The sequence below is a fragment of the Dryobates pubescens genome, chromosome 6, assembly GCF_014839835.1.
Source record: "Dryobates pubescens isolate bDryPub1 chromosome 6, bDryPub1.pri, whole genome shotgun sequence".
Lineage (NCBI taxonomy): Eukaryota > Metazoa > Chordata > Aves > Piciformes > Picidae > Dryobates > Dryobates pubescens.
In genome coordinates, this window is record NC_071617.1 from 11,614,733 (window position 1) to 11,633,703 (window position 18,971).

At 41.5% G+C, this 18,971-nt stretch overlaps 1 protein-coding gene and 4 non-coding genes across 5 annotated transcripts; all 5 read left to right on the forward strand.

The window, feature by feature from the left end:
* The first annotated feature begins 5,927 nt into the window (after nucleotides 1-5,927).
* RPS12 (ribosomal protein S12) lies at nucleotides 5,928-9,739 on the forward strand. The gene is made up of 6 exons (XM_054162449.1): nucleotides 5,928-5,971; nucleotides 6,110-6,161; nucleotides 6,583-6,699; nucleotides 8,276-8,378; nucleotides 8,790-8,891; nucleotides 9,653-9,739. The coding sequence occupies exons 2-6, from the start codon at nucleotides 6,148-6,150 to the stop codon at nucleotides 9,713-9,715; spliced, it is 399 nt and encodes a 132-aa protein (XP_054018424.1). The 5' UTR covers nucleotides 5,928-5,971; nucleotides 6,110-6,147; the 3' UTR covers nucleotides 9,716-9,739.
* On the forward strand, nucleotides 7,393-7,470 carry LOC128897313 (small nucleolar RNA SNORD101). Its single transcript, XR_008462325.1, has one exon. It is a non-coding gene; the product is annotated as a small nucleolar RNA SNORD101 (small nucleolar RNA).
* Nucleotides 8,638-8,722, forward strand: LOC128897310 (small nucleolar RNA SNORD100). Its single transcript, XR_008462323.1, has one exon. It is a non-coding gene; the product is annotated as a small nucleolar RNA SNORD100 (small nucleolar RNA).
* Nucleotides 9,193-9,327, forward strand: LOC128897309 (small nucleolar RNA SNORA33). Its single transcript, XR_008462322.1, has one exon. It is a non-coding gene; the product is annotated as a small nucleolar RNA SNORA33 (small nucleolar RNA).
* A 374-nt stretch (nucleotides 9,740-10,113) lies between the features above and the next one.
* LOC128897311 (small nucleolar RNA SNORD100) lies at nucleotides 10,114-10,198 on the forward strand. Its single transcript, XR_008462324.1, has one exon. It is a non-coding gene; the product is annotated as a small nucleolar RNA SNORD100 (small nucleolar RNA).
* Nucleotides 10,199-18,971: the final 8,773 nt, after the last annotated feature.

Consider the following 18,971-nt stretch of genomic DNA (forward strand, 5'->3'; position numbering starts at 1 on the left):
AGGGACAGTGACTCCACTACCTCCTTGGGCAGCCCATTCCAATGGCCAATTACTCTTTCTGAGAAGAACTTTGTCCTCACCTTGAGCCTCAACTTCCCCTGGTGCAGATTCAGACTGTGTCCTCTTATTCTGGTGCTGGTTGCCTGGGAGAAGAGGCCAACACCCAGTTGTAGAGAGCAATAAGGTCTCCTCTCAGCCTCATCTTCTCCAGACTGAACAACCCTAGCTCCCACAGCCATTCCTCACAGTGTTACCAAAAATGGCAAGTAAACTCCCCAACACTAATTTTAGTTATGGTCAGGCACACTGGGGATCACTCTGCCCATGTGAGCACTTGATTGAGCATCTTACAGAGAATATATATATCAGCATTCTATGCATATTCACTAGATTTCCAGGAACTGACTACACATTAATCAACTTTTCAGAACTCATTCTGATATATGCAAATGTATCTCCTGCATGCACACTCCCATCCTCTGATGAATTTTGGGAAAGGGTCTTCAAGAAGAGTCCCCCTGACTTCCTCCCCCTCTGATGCTCCAATTTTCTTTATCACCGTTCACTAGTTGACCCTGAGATTCATGCATGCTCAGAGGTGTGGACTCATTAGTAAGTCTTAATTGTTTAGAAGCTTTCTACTCTTTAATTAAACTGCTGACTTCACAATTCATTACATTTCCTTCCAGGATTCATCATCTCTTTATCTGAGACCTACAAAGATGGTCTCTTTATCCAGCTATGTTCTGTGTTAGAATAGAATAGAATAAACCAGGTTGGAAGAGACCTTCAAGATCATCGTGTCCAACCCATCAACCAATCCAACACCACCTAAACAACTAACCCATGGCACCAAGCACCCCATCAAGTCTCCTCCTGAACACCTCCAATGATGGTGACTCCACCACCTCCTCGGGCAGCCCATTCCAATGGGCAATCACTCTCTTTGTATAGAACTTCTTCCTAACATGCAGCCTAAACCTCCCCTGGCACAGCCTGAAACTGTGTCCTCTTGTTCTGGTACTGGCTGCCTGGGAGGAAGACCAGCCTCCACCTATCTACAACCTCCCTTCAGGTAGTTGTAGAGAGCAATAAGGTCACCCTGAGTTTCCTCCTCTCCAGGCTAAGCAACCCCAGCTCCCTCAGCCTCTCCTCATAGGGCTTGTGTTCCAAACCCCTCACCAACTTTGTTGCACTTCTCTGGACTCGTTCCAGCAAGTCAACATCCTTCCTAAACTGAGGGGCCCAGAACTGGACACAGTACTCAAGGTGTGGCCTAACCAGTGCAGTGTACAGGGGCAGAATGACCTCCCTGCTCCTGCTGGCCACACTGTTCTTGATGCATGCCAGGATGCCATTGGCCCTCTTGGCTGCCTGGGCACACTGCAGGCTCATGTTCAGCCTACCATTGACCAGGTCCCTCTCTACCTGTTTCTCTCAAAGAAACAAAGGCTAAGGAGCTAATCACTCTTACTGAAATGGTATCAGTAGGACATGTGCTGTAGGCCCTTCACAACTCTCCTTGTCCTTCTCTGGACATGGCACAGCACTTCTATGTTCTTCCTATAGTGAGCAACCCATTGAACACATTATTCAAGGTGTAGCCTCACTAGTGCCAGGGGAAAGATCACCTCCCTGTTCCTGATGGCCACAGTGTTTCTAATACAGTTTTGTTGTTTGTGGGGTTTTTTTTAGAAAGAGAAGATTTTCTTGCTTCTGTCATGTCTGCAATAACTAGAACTAAAAAAAAAAGCAAGCAGCATCTTTCAAATCCCAAGTCATGTAGAATCCAAGCCATGGAGCACTATCCCTCCATAAACACTACAAATAAAGTCTACATCCATTGCTGATGCCCACAAAATAAAAACAATAAGAACAAATGCTTTGAAAGCAGCTTCCTTTGTGAACATCCAGGACATTCTGAAATGCTCTGCACCTGTGGGAACACATATCCCATTCTATTGTTCTGTGTGTAGGAATCTTCAAAATACTTTTGCATTACCTTCTAGGAATCACTAACCTACTGCTTATTTGCATCACACTACTATTTTTTTTGCCAGAAGCCATAGTGGCTGCACACAAGTATTTGAAAAGACTTAAAATGGCTCCAATGCAACCACAGGATAACCACATCCTTTCAGAGTCCAGTGCAGAATCTGTTGAAATAAACAAAACCCAGAAATTAGTTTTGTTCAGTTACCATGACAAGCTTTCTTCTTTTCATATTGGTATTGAAATGCCATAATTTGTCCTCCTTCTGAGACCCCAGAATGGTCTCACCATACTTCTTCCGGGCACTTGAAACGGACATCTCTTGCACCTCTAGGCAGCAGCACATGGTTGGCTGTTCTGAACTGTTACCTGGAGGGACTTGGAAATACATGTTTCTCCCCCCTGAGCTGGCAAACAAATATTCTATGGAAGGGCAAAATAAAATAGGCAAAAGCTTGCTCTCTACAAAAATCCTTACACTGCAGAACGTTTTTCTGAACCGTGTGACCAGGAAACTACTAAGATACTTGTTTAGGACAAAATGTGAAGTAGTGCTACTTGCAAGAAGGCTTCCAACCCAGCATTCCTCAGGGCTGAGAAATTGTATCTGTTTTGGAATGAAAATGAGAGGATTTTGTCTTGTGACATTAGAAATCCAAGTGTAGCCTGTGCCTGTACTTTCTATTTCTAGTGACAAATGTCAGAGGGAAGTCAGCTCTTAACAGTCCTTACAGAACTGAAATTCAGTGCAAATTGTTCAGCATTTAGCACTGTCATGGGGAGTTTGCAATATCTGACACTTTGATCTGTCTACCTCCTATTTCAACATACTGTGCCACTATCTGAATTACTCATTCCTCAATTCATGAATCTCCACAACTTACATGACACTTAAGCTATAGCTGGAGTCTGGCAAGTTGAAGACAAGACAGGAAGAGGTTGCCAGGGTGAGCACAGGCTGAAAGTAAAGGTTCCTACAGCAAGAAACAGACAAAAAAAAGTGAAAAGGAGTAAGAAGAAGATGGCTAAGACAGAGTGAATCAGTATTGCACTTCTAAAGAAGTCCCTATGTTCATTTGCCATTCGGATCGGGGGGGGGGGGGGAGGGGAGGGGAGGGAAGGGGGGAAGGAAGAAAAATGCCATCACAGAAAGGTGGCACAGTCAGCAGCAGTTAGGAAACTGATGGAAAGCATAGAGGGTATATAAACACCAAAAGGCTTTAAAACTTATGTAACAAGAGGGTGAGTCTGAATGAATTATCCAGAACCGCAACCTGGTGAGAATGTCATGTGACATCATCTCATAGTTACTCCTCTTCTGCCCAGATACAAGCATATGATGTTGTTCATAACATAAGGAAGTCTTGAGAGGACCAGGTTGCCCTAGAGGAGCTGGCCACTCAGTGAAACACCAAGCCAGCATTTGTACTGATTCCATTCCAGCCCTCTAGAACCCAGGCAGGTTCCCAATTCTCTCCTACTGTGCTTGTTATCCCACTCACACACCCTCAAGTATACTACAAGTGTTCTCAGCGCAGGAGTGTAATCCTTGGCTTAAATGTGTTATAGCCCATGGCTGTATGCCAGTGTTCTGAATGGACATCTTAACTCCATGAGAAAATACAGAGATTAAGAAAACAGCAACTCCTTGTAGGAATCCAGGCAGAAAGGTGGAGCAGGTGGAGTAGTGCAAACTGTATGCAGAGCACCCACATGGACACAGAGCTCACACTGTCACACTTTTCAGTGGAGTGGACTTTGAAACAGAACCTCAGGTTCCCCTTAGTCATTACACACAAATATGTATACCAACTACTGGCATTCAACACAGAGTAAAGTGCCAACACAAACCTCCCTGTCCCCATACATAGCTGTTAGCGCAGCTTTGTTTGCAAGAGCAACATTCTACTTCTATGTTTTGTATGCTATTAATGCTTTTGCTGTAATACAGATCTTTCAGATGTGTGTACTTCCATCTTCTGGACAGAATAAATATTGCACTTACTCAGCAATACTGGTGTGTCCTGTGGTGGTACCTGTGTTTAGCCTGTATCTGAGGCTAAACTACAGCAGCTGCTCTATCACCCCATGACCTCTCTGCATCAGAGAGAATCAGGACAAGAAAAGAAGACCCAGAAATTGAAATGGATTTAATGAAACAGCTAAACTAACACAAATGTCATTATAAGATATATAAAGTTATACTCGTCACACACACAAAAAAAAGTGCAGCATTCAGGAAGACAGGCCTCAAGAGCTGGAAAAGAAACAGAGTAAAGAGTAAACCCAAGCAGGAAACTCTGTCAGGAGACTCCCCTCTTCTTAGCAAACTTCCCCCTTTATAATGTGTGGTGCTCATGGTATGGGATACACCTGTGAGCCAACTCCAGTCAGCTGTCATGGCTGACTCAGAATGGCTAGTGGCCTGCAAATCCATGGCTGGTTGAGGATTCTGGCCACCTGCAGACATCTTGTTATCCTGTGGTGACCTTAAGGGAGCTAATGGTTTATTATTCCACTCAGTACAAAACCGTCTCTGTAGATTAGGTGTCTTTAAGACTTCTTAAGGGGCATAAGATTAAGTGGTAGATAGGTATAGGGAAGAACATTCTCGCTGTGGAGAAGAAAATAAGGTGAGCATTATAATTTATGTGTGCTTGTGTGCTTTCTGGGGTCTAAGCAGTACGAAGGAAATTGTATATTCACACTTCACGTAGAGGAAGGAGGGGAGAAGTCATGGACAAAAGTCCCACAGGAGCTGCTAGATAAGAATACCTGTCTTAGGTTTGCAGTGGTTGCAACCCTCTGGAGTATTGCAACTGGGGCTGAAATTCAGAGTTTCAAGCAATATGTGGTAGAAGTTGGAGATGGCCATATGCACCTTGGAGGCTGTTGGCATGAGAAACGGGCAGTGTTGTTCTATTGGCTTTAGAGTGCAGGAAGCAAAGTGCCTCCATGCTACATTCTGACTCCATGTCTGTTTTTCATAAGGCTCTGATTAGCTTCTGCCTCCTCTACACCTGTGTAATATTAAATGTACATACCTGACTGCCTGAGTAGATATTAGCCAGGAGACAGATGGAGCCTGGGAGTGCTGTGGCTACAGCCCCCCCAGCCAGGCCATTCCCCCATGCAGACTCAGAAAGGTTGTGCAGCTTGAGATCTGTGGCCAGCTATGAACTAGCTGAGTAATTTCTACTTTTCCCCTTTGTCCTCCCCTGCCTTCATCAACCCTGAGAAGTCATTGTATGGATAATGTCTCCTGGCTTTAGCCTACAGCCTACCACTTGACAATATTAGGAAGATCAAAGAAGGACATATTGTAGAAAGGTGACAGCGTTGCTGTCAAGTATTTGCCTGCTTTTATTGTCACTATGTACATTTTTACAAAGATGGCAAAACATAGACCACCCAGTAATGAAATAATCACATCTCAAACAGGTAGGATGGACATAGTCCTATACCAGACTGACAGCACCTGAGCAAATAACGTGTTTGAAATGTGGTGGCCATGGTGCACACAATCAGTACAATCACTTAGGCCTGTGTGAGCATCTGACAGGAATGGGAATCTGCAGTTGCACTTCTTCAGTTTCTGAGTTACAGCCAAGTGCTGCAAGCCCTGCTGAAAGCTGCCAGAGATTTCAGGTTTGGTCCCCATCTTCCTCCAGGTTGCCAGGTTTTCAGGAACGGTGCCATTCGAAACCAGACCTTTTTAGCAGCAACAGGCCCTAAGGAAGATGACAGGATCCAGCTGCAGATGGCCTCTACCCGGCTTCTGCAGTTGGCTTTCCCGCCTTGAGGACTCTCTGCTGCTGTCTCTATAGCTACGAGGAGGCGGTCCCGCGACCGGCGAAGTGACGGATCAGGCAGCGCGGCGGACAGCCTCCGAGTCACGCAGGATGGGTCCTCGCCTGTTATAAGACCGTGAGACGGAAGTTCCGCCTTCTCTTTCGTGTGCGGCTCGCGGTGGTGCGGGGTGAGTAGCAGTGATGGCGCCGGGGCCTGCCGAGCTGAATCCCCCTCGCTGGTGGGACATCGTGGCGGGAGCGGGCCGGGCGGGGGCCCCGGGGCGGCCGGCACCACTCATCGGGGCGGCTTGTGTCTGTATTTGCAGCAGGAAGCCGGGCGGGAACAGCACCCACCGAGAGCGCCATGGCCGAGGAAGGGTGAGCGAGTCTGGGGCTGTTGGGGGTGGTGGGCCGAGGGGCTATGTCTCATTTGAAAGCGCCGTTTTGTGTGGGGCCTTGCAGCTGCGGCCGCATGCTGCTTGCGCAGGGCCAGGCCCCGCTATAGTCCTGCCGCGTGGTTCGTGCCAGTGAGAGGGGCCTGGCTGCTGGGTGCACGACTTCATCTCCTCTCCTCCGTCTGTAAGGAAGCGTGGAGAGAGCGTAGCTGGCAGTTTCACCAAGCAGCATTTCGTTTCGTAGTATCTTTCAAATCTACCTTCGGTTTCTTATTTGGCGTGTTTTTTCAGCCGTTTAGGCTTTGTGGCTTTTTGTTAATTTAATTGGGTATTTGCAGGTGATGGGAAGCTTTGCTTTTTATTGTAAGATGTTGGCACGATCAGCAATATCTGTCTTTCTTTAGCATTACTGCTGGAGGTGTAATGGATGTTAACACCGCCCTGCAAGAAGTGCTGAAGACCGCACTTATCCATGATGGCCTTGCTCGCGGTATTCGTGAAGCAGCCAAAGCCTTGGACAAGTAAGGGTTACTTTCTTGTTTTATCTATGGTGAATACCAACACTGGTTTGAGGTAGGTTGTGACGAGGTATGTTGAACGCATACAGTGGTCACTTTGTCCACATGTTTATTTGAAAGCTTTTGCAAGACCATGATTTTCTGCCAGTGAGTTTTTGTCATTTGCTATCTCTATTTTTGGGGCCTTAAGCTGCGATCTCAAAATACAGATGCTAAACTCAGCGATTTTAAAATTACACTATCTAGTGTATTAGGTTCTATCTTTATGTGATCCCACTGCCACTCAGTTTTCACATAGATTGGTTTTGTGAAGAAAATGGAGTGGCACTTAGTGTATCTAACTGTGGAAATCTGAGTCTCGTGAACCTTGTATTTCAGAAAGTTATAAACGCTTATCAAAACTTTGGAGAGGGCTAATTTTTGGGTTGCAGCTGTAAATAGTTGCTTTGGTACAGTATCAAATCAATATTACACTTGTTATACACATGCAGACTACAGTAATAAGATAGTTTCTTGATAGAGTGAGGTACTATATATGTGTGTGTATGTAAATATATTTATATTTGTATTTCTGTATACACACGTGCTAGGTTAATGATGTACTTGATGATCTTAAAGATCCTTTACAATCTGATCAGTTCTGTGATATAAGCATGTACTTTTAAGATAGTTAGTGCTTAAATGCAATGCTGCAGTGTTTGGGTGATGACTTTATAACAATTTGTCGGATACCCCTTCACTCATGTTATGAGTGAGAACAAAAGTCTGACAAACCTGTATGCAAAAAACTTCTTACACTAAACAATGGGAGAGAAATAACAACTTGAGTGACAGCTAGTTTGTGAGAGTTCTTTTTGACTTAAATAATTCCATACACTGTGTGTTAAGAGGATGATGTATATATAAGGTTTATATACATATGTGTGTGGTGGTTCTTGCTTGGAGGTATTTCTGAATCATTTGGGTGAAACTCGTGAAAAAAAGCCATAGAAAAAACTGACTTTGAAGTGGTCAAATTACATTAGGTTAAGCATAGAAAACCTATACAGCTCTCTTTGTTGTCAGGTATCCCTTTGGTATTAACATTGTACCACAGTATTCAAAGATCCTAATTAGAATTGGGACCCTGTCATAACAGCTTCTTTGAACGTAAGTAGAAAATACTGTTCTGAAGAGCTTGTAGCAGCTTGACATTGAAATTCAAGCTTCTAATAATAATTACAATTCTAATGTTAAATTCTTGTAAAAAGCAACTTGTAACTTGGTTGCTTTCTAATAGTGATACCACTTCTTCATAAGACCTGGTGTCCTAAAGCTGGGATGGAATCTGATAATAAACGTAACGATGTATGAGAAGTCTGTTGTATATGTGAAGAACATAGTAGTAGATCGTATCAAAAGCATATTTAGTATTTCAAAAGCATATAGTATATTAAAACCAAAAATGGAACTTAGAAAGTTTTTGTCTAGAAGTGCACGTGCTGAATTTTTTTTCTTTATGGTTGTGGTTATAAAAATGATTTGAGCAGAGCCCGAAGTTACATTTGTTGATTTTTCTGGTTTTGTTTTTTTTTTTTAGACGCCAAGCCCATCTTTGTGTTCTGGCTTCAAATTGTGATGAACCCACATATGTAAAATTAGTTGAGGCACTTTGTGCAGAACATCAGATCAACTTAATAAAGGTAAGCATTGGAACTTCAGACACAAGTTTAGAACAGTTATCCTGTGCTTGCAATGTAAGCTGCTTGGTTTAGCATATAGAGAGCTGAACCACTGAAATACTGTGCTGTGATGCTGTTTATAGTTCATTATATATGTTGGGTATTTTATGACTTTAAAGGGGATATTTACATCCTGTACAGTAAGAACTAGAATTAGTGTTACAAGTGATGGAGCACAGGAGTGTTAGGGTGACTTTTTCTTCAAATGAAAGTACTTCAAGCTGTGCAATGATGATACCTTGGCTCCCTCTTCTGATACTTGTGAGGAAAGCAGCCATCCGTTACCCAAATCTTCTGAGTACAGCAGCCTTTTTGCTGAACCTAGTTATGTTATAGTTAGCTAGTTCTAACGTGATCTGATGTTTTACACAGGTTGATGACAACAAGAAGCTGGGTGAATGGGTAGGTCTCTGCAAGATCGACAGAGAAGGAAAACCTCGCAAAGTTGTGGGCTGCAGTTGTGTGGTTGTCAAAGTAAGATGCTAATCATGGCTTGTTTCTGGACTTCTGAAAATAACCAGTAAAGATAAGGGTTGCTTTAGATAAGGGACTGTTAAACAAAGGTCTTGGATTTCTTCTTTTAAACATTTGCTTTCCATTCATAGGGAAATTAACAGCTTCCTTGTTCTATATTCCCTTTCATGTTTATTTCAAATACTTACATTAATTGGTCGAGTTAGCGGTTGTCTGTAAAGCATCTGCCTGCTTGCCAGTAAGCATTAAAGGAAGGACCTTTTAACTAGAAGAGGTGAAGTTTTACTTTATGACAAAAAACATGCCAGTTCAGTATATCTGCTCAACTTGAAAATGTTTTGCAGAGCATATTCTAAAATGATGCTGGTAAAGTAAAGCCACAGTACGAGCCTTGAAGTCATTGTTGTCTTTGAGGTCCCAAGAGATGGCTACATCTTCACAAAAAAGACTAACGCCTTCTGCATGTTTATTTTAAACCTTTGCTCATTTTTCTACATACTTTATTTGGCTTGCTTTAAGCAGAAATAAAAACTTGCTTGGATCTGTACTAGTAGGCACTTGAATGAAATAAAATAGTTCTTACTTAGCATAGTCTTTTATTAGCCAGTGAAGGGAAAGCAGCTGGCATATCGCTTGAGGTTACTTGGATGGAATTCAGGGAATATTTGGGAATGCCTTGAGGAAAAAGTTTTCCTTTTAAAAGACGATTGTAAAATTTTGAAAAGATCTGTATGTTATTAATGGGTTTTCTTGTGTTACAGGACTATGGCAAAGAATCTCAGGCCAAAGATGTCATCGAAGAGTACTTCAAGTGCAAGAAATGAATGGAAAATAAAATTTGAACCTGACTAGTGTGTGTGTGTGATTAATGGGTGGGTATCTGTGGACTTACTCTTTGGAGTTGCAATAGTTAACATCAGAAGGTGAAAGGACTTTGCAGATCTTGGTATAATTTATTAGTGTTTTAACTCTTGTCAGTTTGATAAGAAGATAATGGCAATCCCTGCCATTCCTTTTCTAGCATGCTTCTCTTCCGTCTTACTCCAGAGGTTAATGGCTTAGGGAACTTTACACAGCTTCTCGTTTGCAAAAGTGCTGACAGTTGATTGCTACCTCTTTTGTGTGTGTGGTGGGTTTTCGTTTGTTTGTTTTGGGGTTTTTTTTGGTGGTGCTTATGCTTGTACTGCTCTGAGTAACTCATTAGGGAAGTCTGAAGTACTGCTGCATCTGTGATGAAAATTTGGCTCCCTCTGCTGAACCAAATGAGGAGACCAGCCTTAACCGTTACCCAACTCTTCTGAGATGTTGCAGGAACTTCTTTTTAATGCTCTTTTTAATTCAGGGACACAAGATGTTCGATTTGTTTGGTTGGGTTTTTGTTTTTTTCCCCACCTCAATTCTGAAGCAAATTGTGGGTGGGATTATCTTCTTGTAAGAAGTATTGTCATGTACTTTTATGTCTGATTCTGTAAGATGCCTTAATAGTAAATAGGCCCAAGTAATTGGGATCTTGCTGCTCAAGGAGGGCAGTGTCAAACTCAAGCTTGCCTTATGTCCTTGTTTCCGTAGTATCTGGATGTTGTACAGAACTTGCGTTTTTAACATTTTCTTGCCTTTTGGAAATCAGGTGAGATTCAGGCTGGAGTTTTAAGGTAACTTTTTTTCTCTCCCAAGTTTTTTTACATCTCTGCTGAGCAGGCTCTAAGTGGCATCATAAAGAATTGTTCCATTCTGCTGATAATGGGACAAAATAATGTGGAGCTGCGCACCTGTAGATGGAAGGCAGGAATGTGTATCTTCCGTGTCCTCAGAATTTTCATAGCTGTTTGTAACCCCTTTTTTGCTACAAAAAATCATTCCCATATTATAGAGGCAGGCATTGTCTCCACATGCTAGGCTCATGCACTTTTTGAAGTTTGTGTTTTGAAAGTGTCTCTGGGTTTTGGCCCTGACACAACTTTCTAGTAGCTAGATTGGGGTCACCTAGATTTTTAAGAGGTTCCTGTAATAACATTTTCAGGAGTTCTTAATAGAGTTGCCTGTTCCAGATCTGTTTAAAAAACAAATACACCTTTGTGCTGAATATGTGTTCAATCTTGTCTGAAACTCAGTGAAGTTAAAAGTAACATTTCAGTTTATGTAGAGCTAGTGTTGCAAATAGAGGGAAGCTTACACAAATGTACAGATGCTAACATTTTCAATTTGGATATTTCTGAATATAGTTGAAATTATAAAAGTTCCCTCCTGTACATAAGAATCTTAGTTTGAGATCTTACTGAATTATTGGGGATTTCTACACAGAATAATTTGTAAGAATGCCCTTTTTTCAACTGAGTTGAAGGATGCTTAAACTTTGGTCATTGGAGTTTGGGTAATGACTTTTGGTATCTAACTCTTGTATACAGGAGCACACCAGAGGACACAATGTTTTTCTAATGTCACAAGCTGCATCCTTGAAGTATTTTGGATGCTAATTGTTCTTCAGAGTTAACTTCACAAAGGGAATTTGGATCCAAAACAAGCTCAGTACTTGGGTCATTGCTTCTCTATTGCTGGGGTTGAAAGTTATTTTTAATGGAACATGCTTCTGTGCTAGAACTTTTTTTTACCTGCTAGGAGCAGTAGAGTTTTACTTCCTTATGTCTCTGGATGCAGCATAACAAATGTGCAATAGAAAGGCAAATTCTCCAGGGTAGTAATGGATGAAGATTTATTTTTTTTTTAAATACTAAATCTTGAGACTTTCATTGTCAAGTTTGAGTTAAGTTTGCTAAGCCTGTGCCAGCAAGCAAGTTTTCCAGCTGTTTGGCTTTTTGGCTAAAAGCAGCTTTTCATTTTGTGACTAACATAAATTGAGATACACTAATTATAAAGGGAGTTTAGGCAAGTTAATCATGTATATATATTTGCTTTCTGCATGTATATAGTTACAAGAAGTTAATTACTTAAGGTTTTAGGGCTATTTTATAAAATTTTGGTTGCTTTAGTATGGACAAACAATAGACATTAATTTTTATTTTTAAACTGGCTTTGGCCTAAATTCAGATTAGCTTAAGGTCAACTCAACACACAAAACTGCTGGTACAACTTTCTTGTAAGCCTAATGGTTATCTTGTGATGTGAAATGTACTAAAGTTTGAGAGGATTTGCTATTCAGGGGAAATACAATCAAAGGAAGAAATGTTTGTGCCCAGGTGAATTGTAATTGAGAGTATGGTCCAAAAGTGAAAGGAAAAGGAACTGCTGCAGAAAAGGATGAGTAAAAATAAAGTTGATAACCTGATGCTTGGTTAACCTGGCTCTTACTACTTTACCTTTCTAGAGGGTGTGGAAGGCTTTTCACCTTGTGTTGTGCATTTGATAACTGAAGTTGTTCCCCTTTGTACTTCCCTCAATATTTGTGGAGAAAGCAGATTGAAAATAGTGTGCTACACTGTGATAATCACTAAATTTTCTGTCCAAATACAACACTAGAGAAATAAGCTGCACTGTGTAAAGAAAGATGTTCTGTGAGCACTCACAACTTGTTAGATTACATACCAAATTTGGCTAGGCTAGAATAGTACAACACCAAAAGTCCAGGTAGCAGAGGAGCCTGATTTAATGAATTTTGAGTTTGCATACTGTTACTCTGACAGAAGCAGTGAAATTCCTTATAAGTTAGTTTTGAGGGAGTTTTAATACATATATGGGGAACATGCACACTTAATTTACTCCCTAATTTATTAAGGAGTTCTACATATTTAAAGCATGTAAGCAATTTAAGAGTCCACCATACTCCTGAGTATATTCAACTAAATTCAACATGGTTTCACTTTAGTGTGAGAAAAATATTACACATGTGGTTTCTGTGTTTCATTTATGTAGTGGGATACTGGAATTGCTACTTCAGCAGTAGCTGGGTTATACATTTCCACTTAATTACTGTTGGGCTTCCTGTAATGCTTCATTTCCTGGAAGTGCCCTTAGAACCTATGCTCAGTGCTGAAGAACTGATTAGGATTCAGTTTATAGTTAATATATTTCAAGACTAGCCCTAATGCTTGATTTACTTTTCAAAAAGTTCCTGAGCTAAATTGCATTTAAACTTTCTGGTTCATCTTTTGCAAATGTTATTTTATTCAAATGAGCTGAGGAGTTTTTGGTGTATGCTTCTGAGACCTCTGCTTTGTAGACAGGAGCCCCAGTGTCCACATGCCGCCTTCATAGGAACTTGTTTTGTTTTGCTGTAGAAGATACACTGTTTCCTCCAGTATTTCAGATAAGGTTTCAGAGGAGCAGACTTTGGATTACTTTAAATTACAGCCATCTGTAGACAGCACCCTAAAGGTACCCATTACCTGTCCCTTGAAAGGATGTGGTTAGCTTTAAACATAGCAGAATAGAATACACCAGACCAGGTTGGAAGAGACCTTCAAGATCAAGTCCAACCTATCAACCAATCCAACCCACCTAAACAAATAAACCATGGCACCAAGCACCCTATCAAGTCTCCTCTTGAACACCTCCAATGACGGTGACTCCACCACGTCCCCAGGCAGCCCATTCCAATGGGCAATCACTCTGTATAGAACTTCTTCCTAACATGCAGCCTAAACCTCCCCTGGCACAGCCTGAGACTGTCCTCTTGTTCCGGTGCTGGCTGCCTGGGAGAAGAGACCAACATCTGTCTGTCTACAACCTCCCTTCAGGTAGTTGTAGAGAGCAATAAGGTTACCCCTGAGTCTCCTCTCCAGGCTAAGCAACCCCAGCTCCCTCAGCCTCTCCTCACCGGGCTTGTGTTCCAAACCCCTCACCAACTTTCTTGCTCTTCTCTGGACTCACTCCAGCAAGTCAACATCCTTCTTAAACTGAGGGGCCCAGAACTGGACACAGGACTCGAGGTGCGGCCTAACCAGTGCAGTGTACAGGGGCAGAATGACCTCCCTGCTCCTGCTGGCCATGCTGTTCCTGATGCAGGTCATGATGCCATTGGCCCTCTTGGCTGCCTGGGCACACTGCAGGCTCATGTTCAGCCTACCATTGACCACTACCCCCTGGCTGCTCTCCAGCCACTCTGACCCCAGCCTGTAGCACTGCATGGGGTTGCTGTGGCCAATGTGGAACTGGAGACTTAGGAATTCCAGGACTGACACTGACTTTTCCTCTTGCTGATTGTACTTAATGTCCCTTGCAGGGTTTCCTCGATGTGAGACGGGGATAATACAGAATGGTTTGCTTACTTATACGTGTTGTGTGGCTTTTGGTTGGCAGAATCAGCAGGATGAATTTTCTTTCTCTGGACTAAAATAGCAGGTTTTGGTGGTTTTGTGTGGATTGGTAGTCCTTTCCAGGCCTGGATTTCTGCTTCCTTGTGAAGTAGGAAACTAACGTGCCTTAAAGAAGTGCTGGATAGTTATCATGAAAGTCTTAACTACAGGCTTTTAGACAGTTTTGGAAGAAAATCCTATGTGAAATTTCAAATTAATGTCCTGAGAATGGTTGCACTTGTTTTGGGCTCACCTTGTGTAATCTTGGCTAGTACTGCTTTTCTGTGTTTTCTGTTGTGCCTTGGGTAATACAAGCTTGAACATTTGGACATCACCACTGCTTCTTGCCATCCGCTCTTTCCCATGTCATGGCCTGTTTCACTGTTTAAATTCCATGGAGTCTGAGATAATGGCAAGGGAAAAGTGTATCGTCCAGTGTTGTTTAATGTGTATTTCATGGAGGGTGTGCACTAGTCTCACATAAAAAAAAGATACATTTAGTATTAAAACACAGACTATCCATAGCATTTTCTGTGACAAATAAGCAAAAGTCCCAGTATTTCCTGACTAATACTCTTGATTCTCCAAAGCTACAGAACCTGGATATTCCAGCTCCTAGTCTGCCTCCCTTTTGTGTCTGTTACAGCAGGAGTAGGGAAGTGATTGTGCCCATATACTTGACACTGGAGAGGCTGCATCTTGAGTACTGTGGTTGGTTTTGGGCCCCTCACTGCAAGAAGTATGTGGAGGTGCTGGAGCATATCCAGACATGGGCAACAAAGTGCAAGGGTCTAGAAAGCAAGTCTTAAGAGTGTGGCTGAGGAAATTTGGGTTGTTTAGTTTTCAGAAAGAGGAGGCTGAGGGAAGACCTTATTCTCTACAAGCACCTGAAAGAAGGTTTTAGTATGTGGGAGTGTGTGTGTCAGTCTCCTCCCTAGTGTCAGGTGATAGAACAAGATGAAATGGCCTCAGATTGTGCCAGCAGAGGTTTAGATTGCATATCGAGAAAAATTTTGTTGTGGAAAGTGGTCAGACATTGGAACATGTTGCCCAGAGAGGTGGTGGTTACTGTCTCTGGAGGTGTTCATGAAACTAGTGAACATGGCCATAGTGGTCTCTAGGTTGATGGTTGGACTCAATCTATCTTTTCCAAATGAAACAATTCTGTGATTCTGCTGACGCTGGTACAAAGGATGATCCTTAGAACATGTTCCCTTTCCTGGAGACCTCACAAAGGCCTCTGATCCAGTGATGTGAAAAAGGAACTTTGAATACACTCCTGTTTATCAGCATTGTCTGCCTTTGAGGATAATATGTTTGGAATGTGAAGCCTTAATATGAATATTTTTTGGGCGTTGAACCAGATACTGGATGTTGGCTGAACACAGTTGTGGTTTGATCTATATAGCCTGAAGGAAAGTGAAAGCAATAGCAAATTATTTTCTCAGTCACTTTAGATAGTTAAGAAAATGGGATTTATTTATTTTTTTCAGGCATTACTAGGCAAGCAAATGTTTATTTTGTGGCTTTTTAACAGATAAAGTGGTCAGCATAATAATTGTGTACACATTCTTAATTTTCTTACTCGTTGGCATTTTTCAGTTGAAGTCCACCTACAGAAAAAGCCATGAATCCTCATTAACTGCATCATGTAGCTGACCTGATAGTGTCCTCTATGGAAGGAAGCCACTGTATGGATGCCTGAATTTTTAGCTGTTGACAACTGTGCTTCCACCTTTTAATTCCAAAAGTGTTTCAGTCCTGTTATATTGTAGGAACTTATGAACTAGTGGAAATTGATTCGAAAATCACTTTTACTTAGAGGAGCCATTTTGTTACCTTGAAGTAGACCTCTAGCTCAGAGTCAGGAATCTGTTTATGACTGGAGCTAGTGTCTAAGGTATTTTAGTCTCCTTGAAAGCACAATGGTAGAGTTTGTATGTTAGTACTCTGCAAAAATACCAATGCATAAACAGTCAGATATTCTTTTCTAAAAGCAATGAAATAATAGGCATTTAGGTCACTGCCTGGCATGCCAAGTTCCTGCCCTGTAAAATTTTACAATAAAGTTATGAAACTAAAATGTATTTTATGCTGACATGGAGAAAAATGTTTATTAAAGCAAATTTCCTGTTTCCATACTCCAAACATTTGTAATTTCAGTATGTTTAGGTGTGTTTTTGTTCTTTTTTACTTTTCCCTCCAAATGGTTCTAAGACTTTTTCCAGTGAAAGAGTTCAAATCCCTGTTTAAATAAGCTTTGCATTTTGAGGACACAAAATAGCCATGCCCCTTAAATAACCTTTTGTATTGATTGCATTGCTAGCAGGCAGTGTGTTGGATAACATAATGCAGATGCTTAGGACAGGTTTAGGAAGGCAAATGGTGGGGGGACACACTTAGACCTAAAAAACCCAACCAACTCTCCAGGAAAAGAAACCCAGCAGTATTTCTAGTTGTTAGAGTGTTTAAAGGAATGGAGGTCATGGTCTGTAGAAACCATCCACACAAAAAAATGAAACACCCACAAATATCCATATATATAAAAGTGTTTGTATGTCAATATAAGCTATGGTATATATTTGCTTTTCCATCCATTTATTTGAATGGACAATATTCAAGTAACACCTTTCAGCTTTGCTTTATTCAGGGAAGCAAAATACAATGTTTGTCAGCACATCTACAGAAAATGCCTTTATGTGTATAATTTAGCGAGCTACTGTATTTTTAAAGACCTATAAATCCAATTACTGTTTCTGCAGAAACTGACTTTCACCTTTCCATTCCTTCAATGCTTACGTTTTACATCCAGATCAAATTCTCAGTTGGTTCTGAATTTTTCCCTCATGGCTGTCTAACAATCTGCTTTAAACTGAGCATGGCAGCTTTAAAATTTCCTTTAAGACTAGATCCTTTGCTAATCAGTGTCAACAGCATCATCATTAGGCTCGAGGTGAGGAGAAAGTTCTTCACAGAGTTATTGGCTATTGGAATGGGCTGCCCAGGGAGGTGGTGGGGTCACCATCCCTAAAGGTGTTCAAAAAAGGATTGGACATGGCACTTGAAGCCATGGTTTAGTTAGTCATGAGATCATGTTGGGTGATAGGTTGGACTTGATCTCTGAGGTCTTTTCCAACCTTACTGATTCTATGATCATTCTGTCTGACCCCTAAGCCTGTTTACATACCTTCTTCAAATGAAAGTTAATTGGAATACATGTGTCTCCTGTTGCAGTTGTACAAAAACATGCTTAAAAATGCTGTTTGGGTATAAGCTATGAGTGATTTTTTGCATATATTCAGGAAACAGGGTGTTAGGAGGGGGAGCTTTTAGCCAGGTGGCCTACAGTCAAGAAGCAATGGTGGAATTGCAGTGCCTTTTGTTGAGCTGCCTCTGTTATGATCAAATCCATCATTACTGACAGTGGTAGTATCATTGTGAATACCGAATAGTTAGCTATCCCTTCTCATAAGATCTGTGTTGTTGAGAACATCACTTATTTTCTGTGGCCAGAAATTGTTTCTTGTAGAGGATCCATCTCAAATACTATTTTTAAGCTTCAGTTAAAGCAGTGTAACTATTTCTGAGACTCTTTGAGTATAAGGCATTCAATAGTTTATTTGCTACTTAAAAAAAACAAGAAGAATTCAGCTAAATTACTAAAATATTTTCATTGGGAAGTTCAAGTGTTTGTATTCATGGTCTTGATAGGTAATAGGAAAGCAGGGAGAGAGAAGGATCACTTTGAGATTATGGGTGAAAGGGAAGGATTGCATGCAGAATGGAAAAGGCAGACTGGCTGACAACAGTAGGTGGAAGATGAGCAGGAAAAGCAAGAGGCAGAGTCAGACAGGAGAATCTGGTACTGAGCCTCAAGAAGTCTGTTTCACCATTGATTTCTTGTCAATAATCGTCCAGGAAATGCATGACAAAGTATGTCTTTCATTGTCCCGGTTTGAGCTGGAACAATCTCTTTTGTGATTCTACTTTACAGCTCAGTCTCAAAGTAACTGTTATCTGAAATTAACAATGTTTTTGCAGGCTGTCTGCTTCTGATAGTGATAATACTCAGCATTCATAGTTAGTGCCAAACATTAGTATGCAGACCAAAGTCACTGCTAAAACTTGTGTATCATACTGGGAATGCAGAAAGTAAAAGATGACACCTGCAGGGAGGAGTGGACAGGGCAATTGACCCTAAACTAACCAACAAGGAATTCCATTCTATATATATCAAATTTGGTATAAAATTGAGGGATCATAAAGGTCAATCTTTCTTCAGTGTCTGGTGTATGAGGCGGCCTGTGTTGATTCTGCATTTGATTCTGATACATGACTTCCTGAATACTCTTCAGAGTTCAGTTGCCATCTGCTGCTGAGTCCACTGTGGGACTTTTTTCCAGTGCCCATCCACAATATCATGGCAATGGTGTTGTAATTGCTGTAAGAAGGTTTGGGTTCAATATTGGTTTTGTTTATACTTATATTTTATGTTATTGCATTAGTTAAGTAAGTTTTAGCTTTCCAACCCATAAGTCTCTCTCCCTTTTTCCCTTTGGGAAGGGGTAGGGGTTAAGAGGGCGTGTCTTGTCACTCATTCAGTAGCTGGCCCAGCCGTAATCTGTGACACAATTGTCATCTAGCGCGGGTCACGTGGGAGGATGGCTGTCAAGGAACAGAAGTCAGTGGAAGAGCAAAGTTGGATGTACCCACACACATGTATGACATTTTAAAGGCAGATTTAAAAGTTCAGGATAATGTCAGGGGGGAAAATGATGCATGTGTTACACTGTTCAAGCCTCTTAGCATGTCAACGTGGAGTTGTATGCTG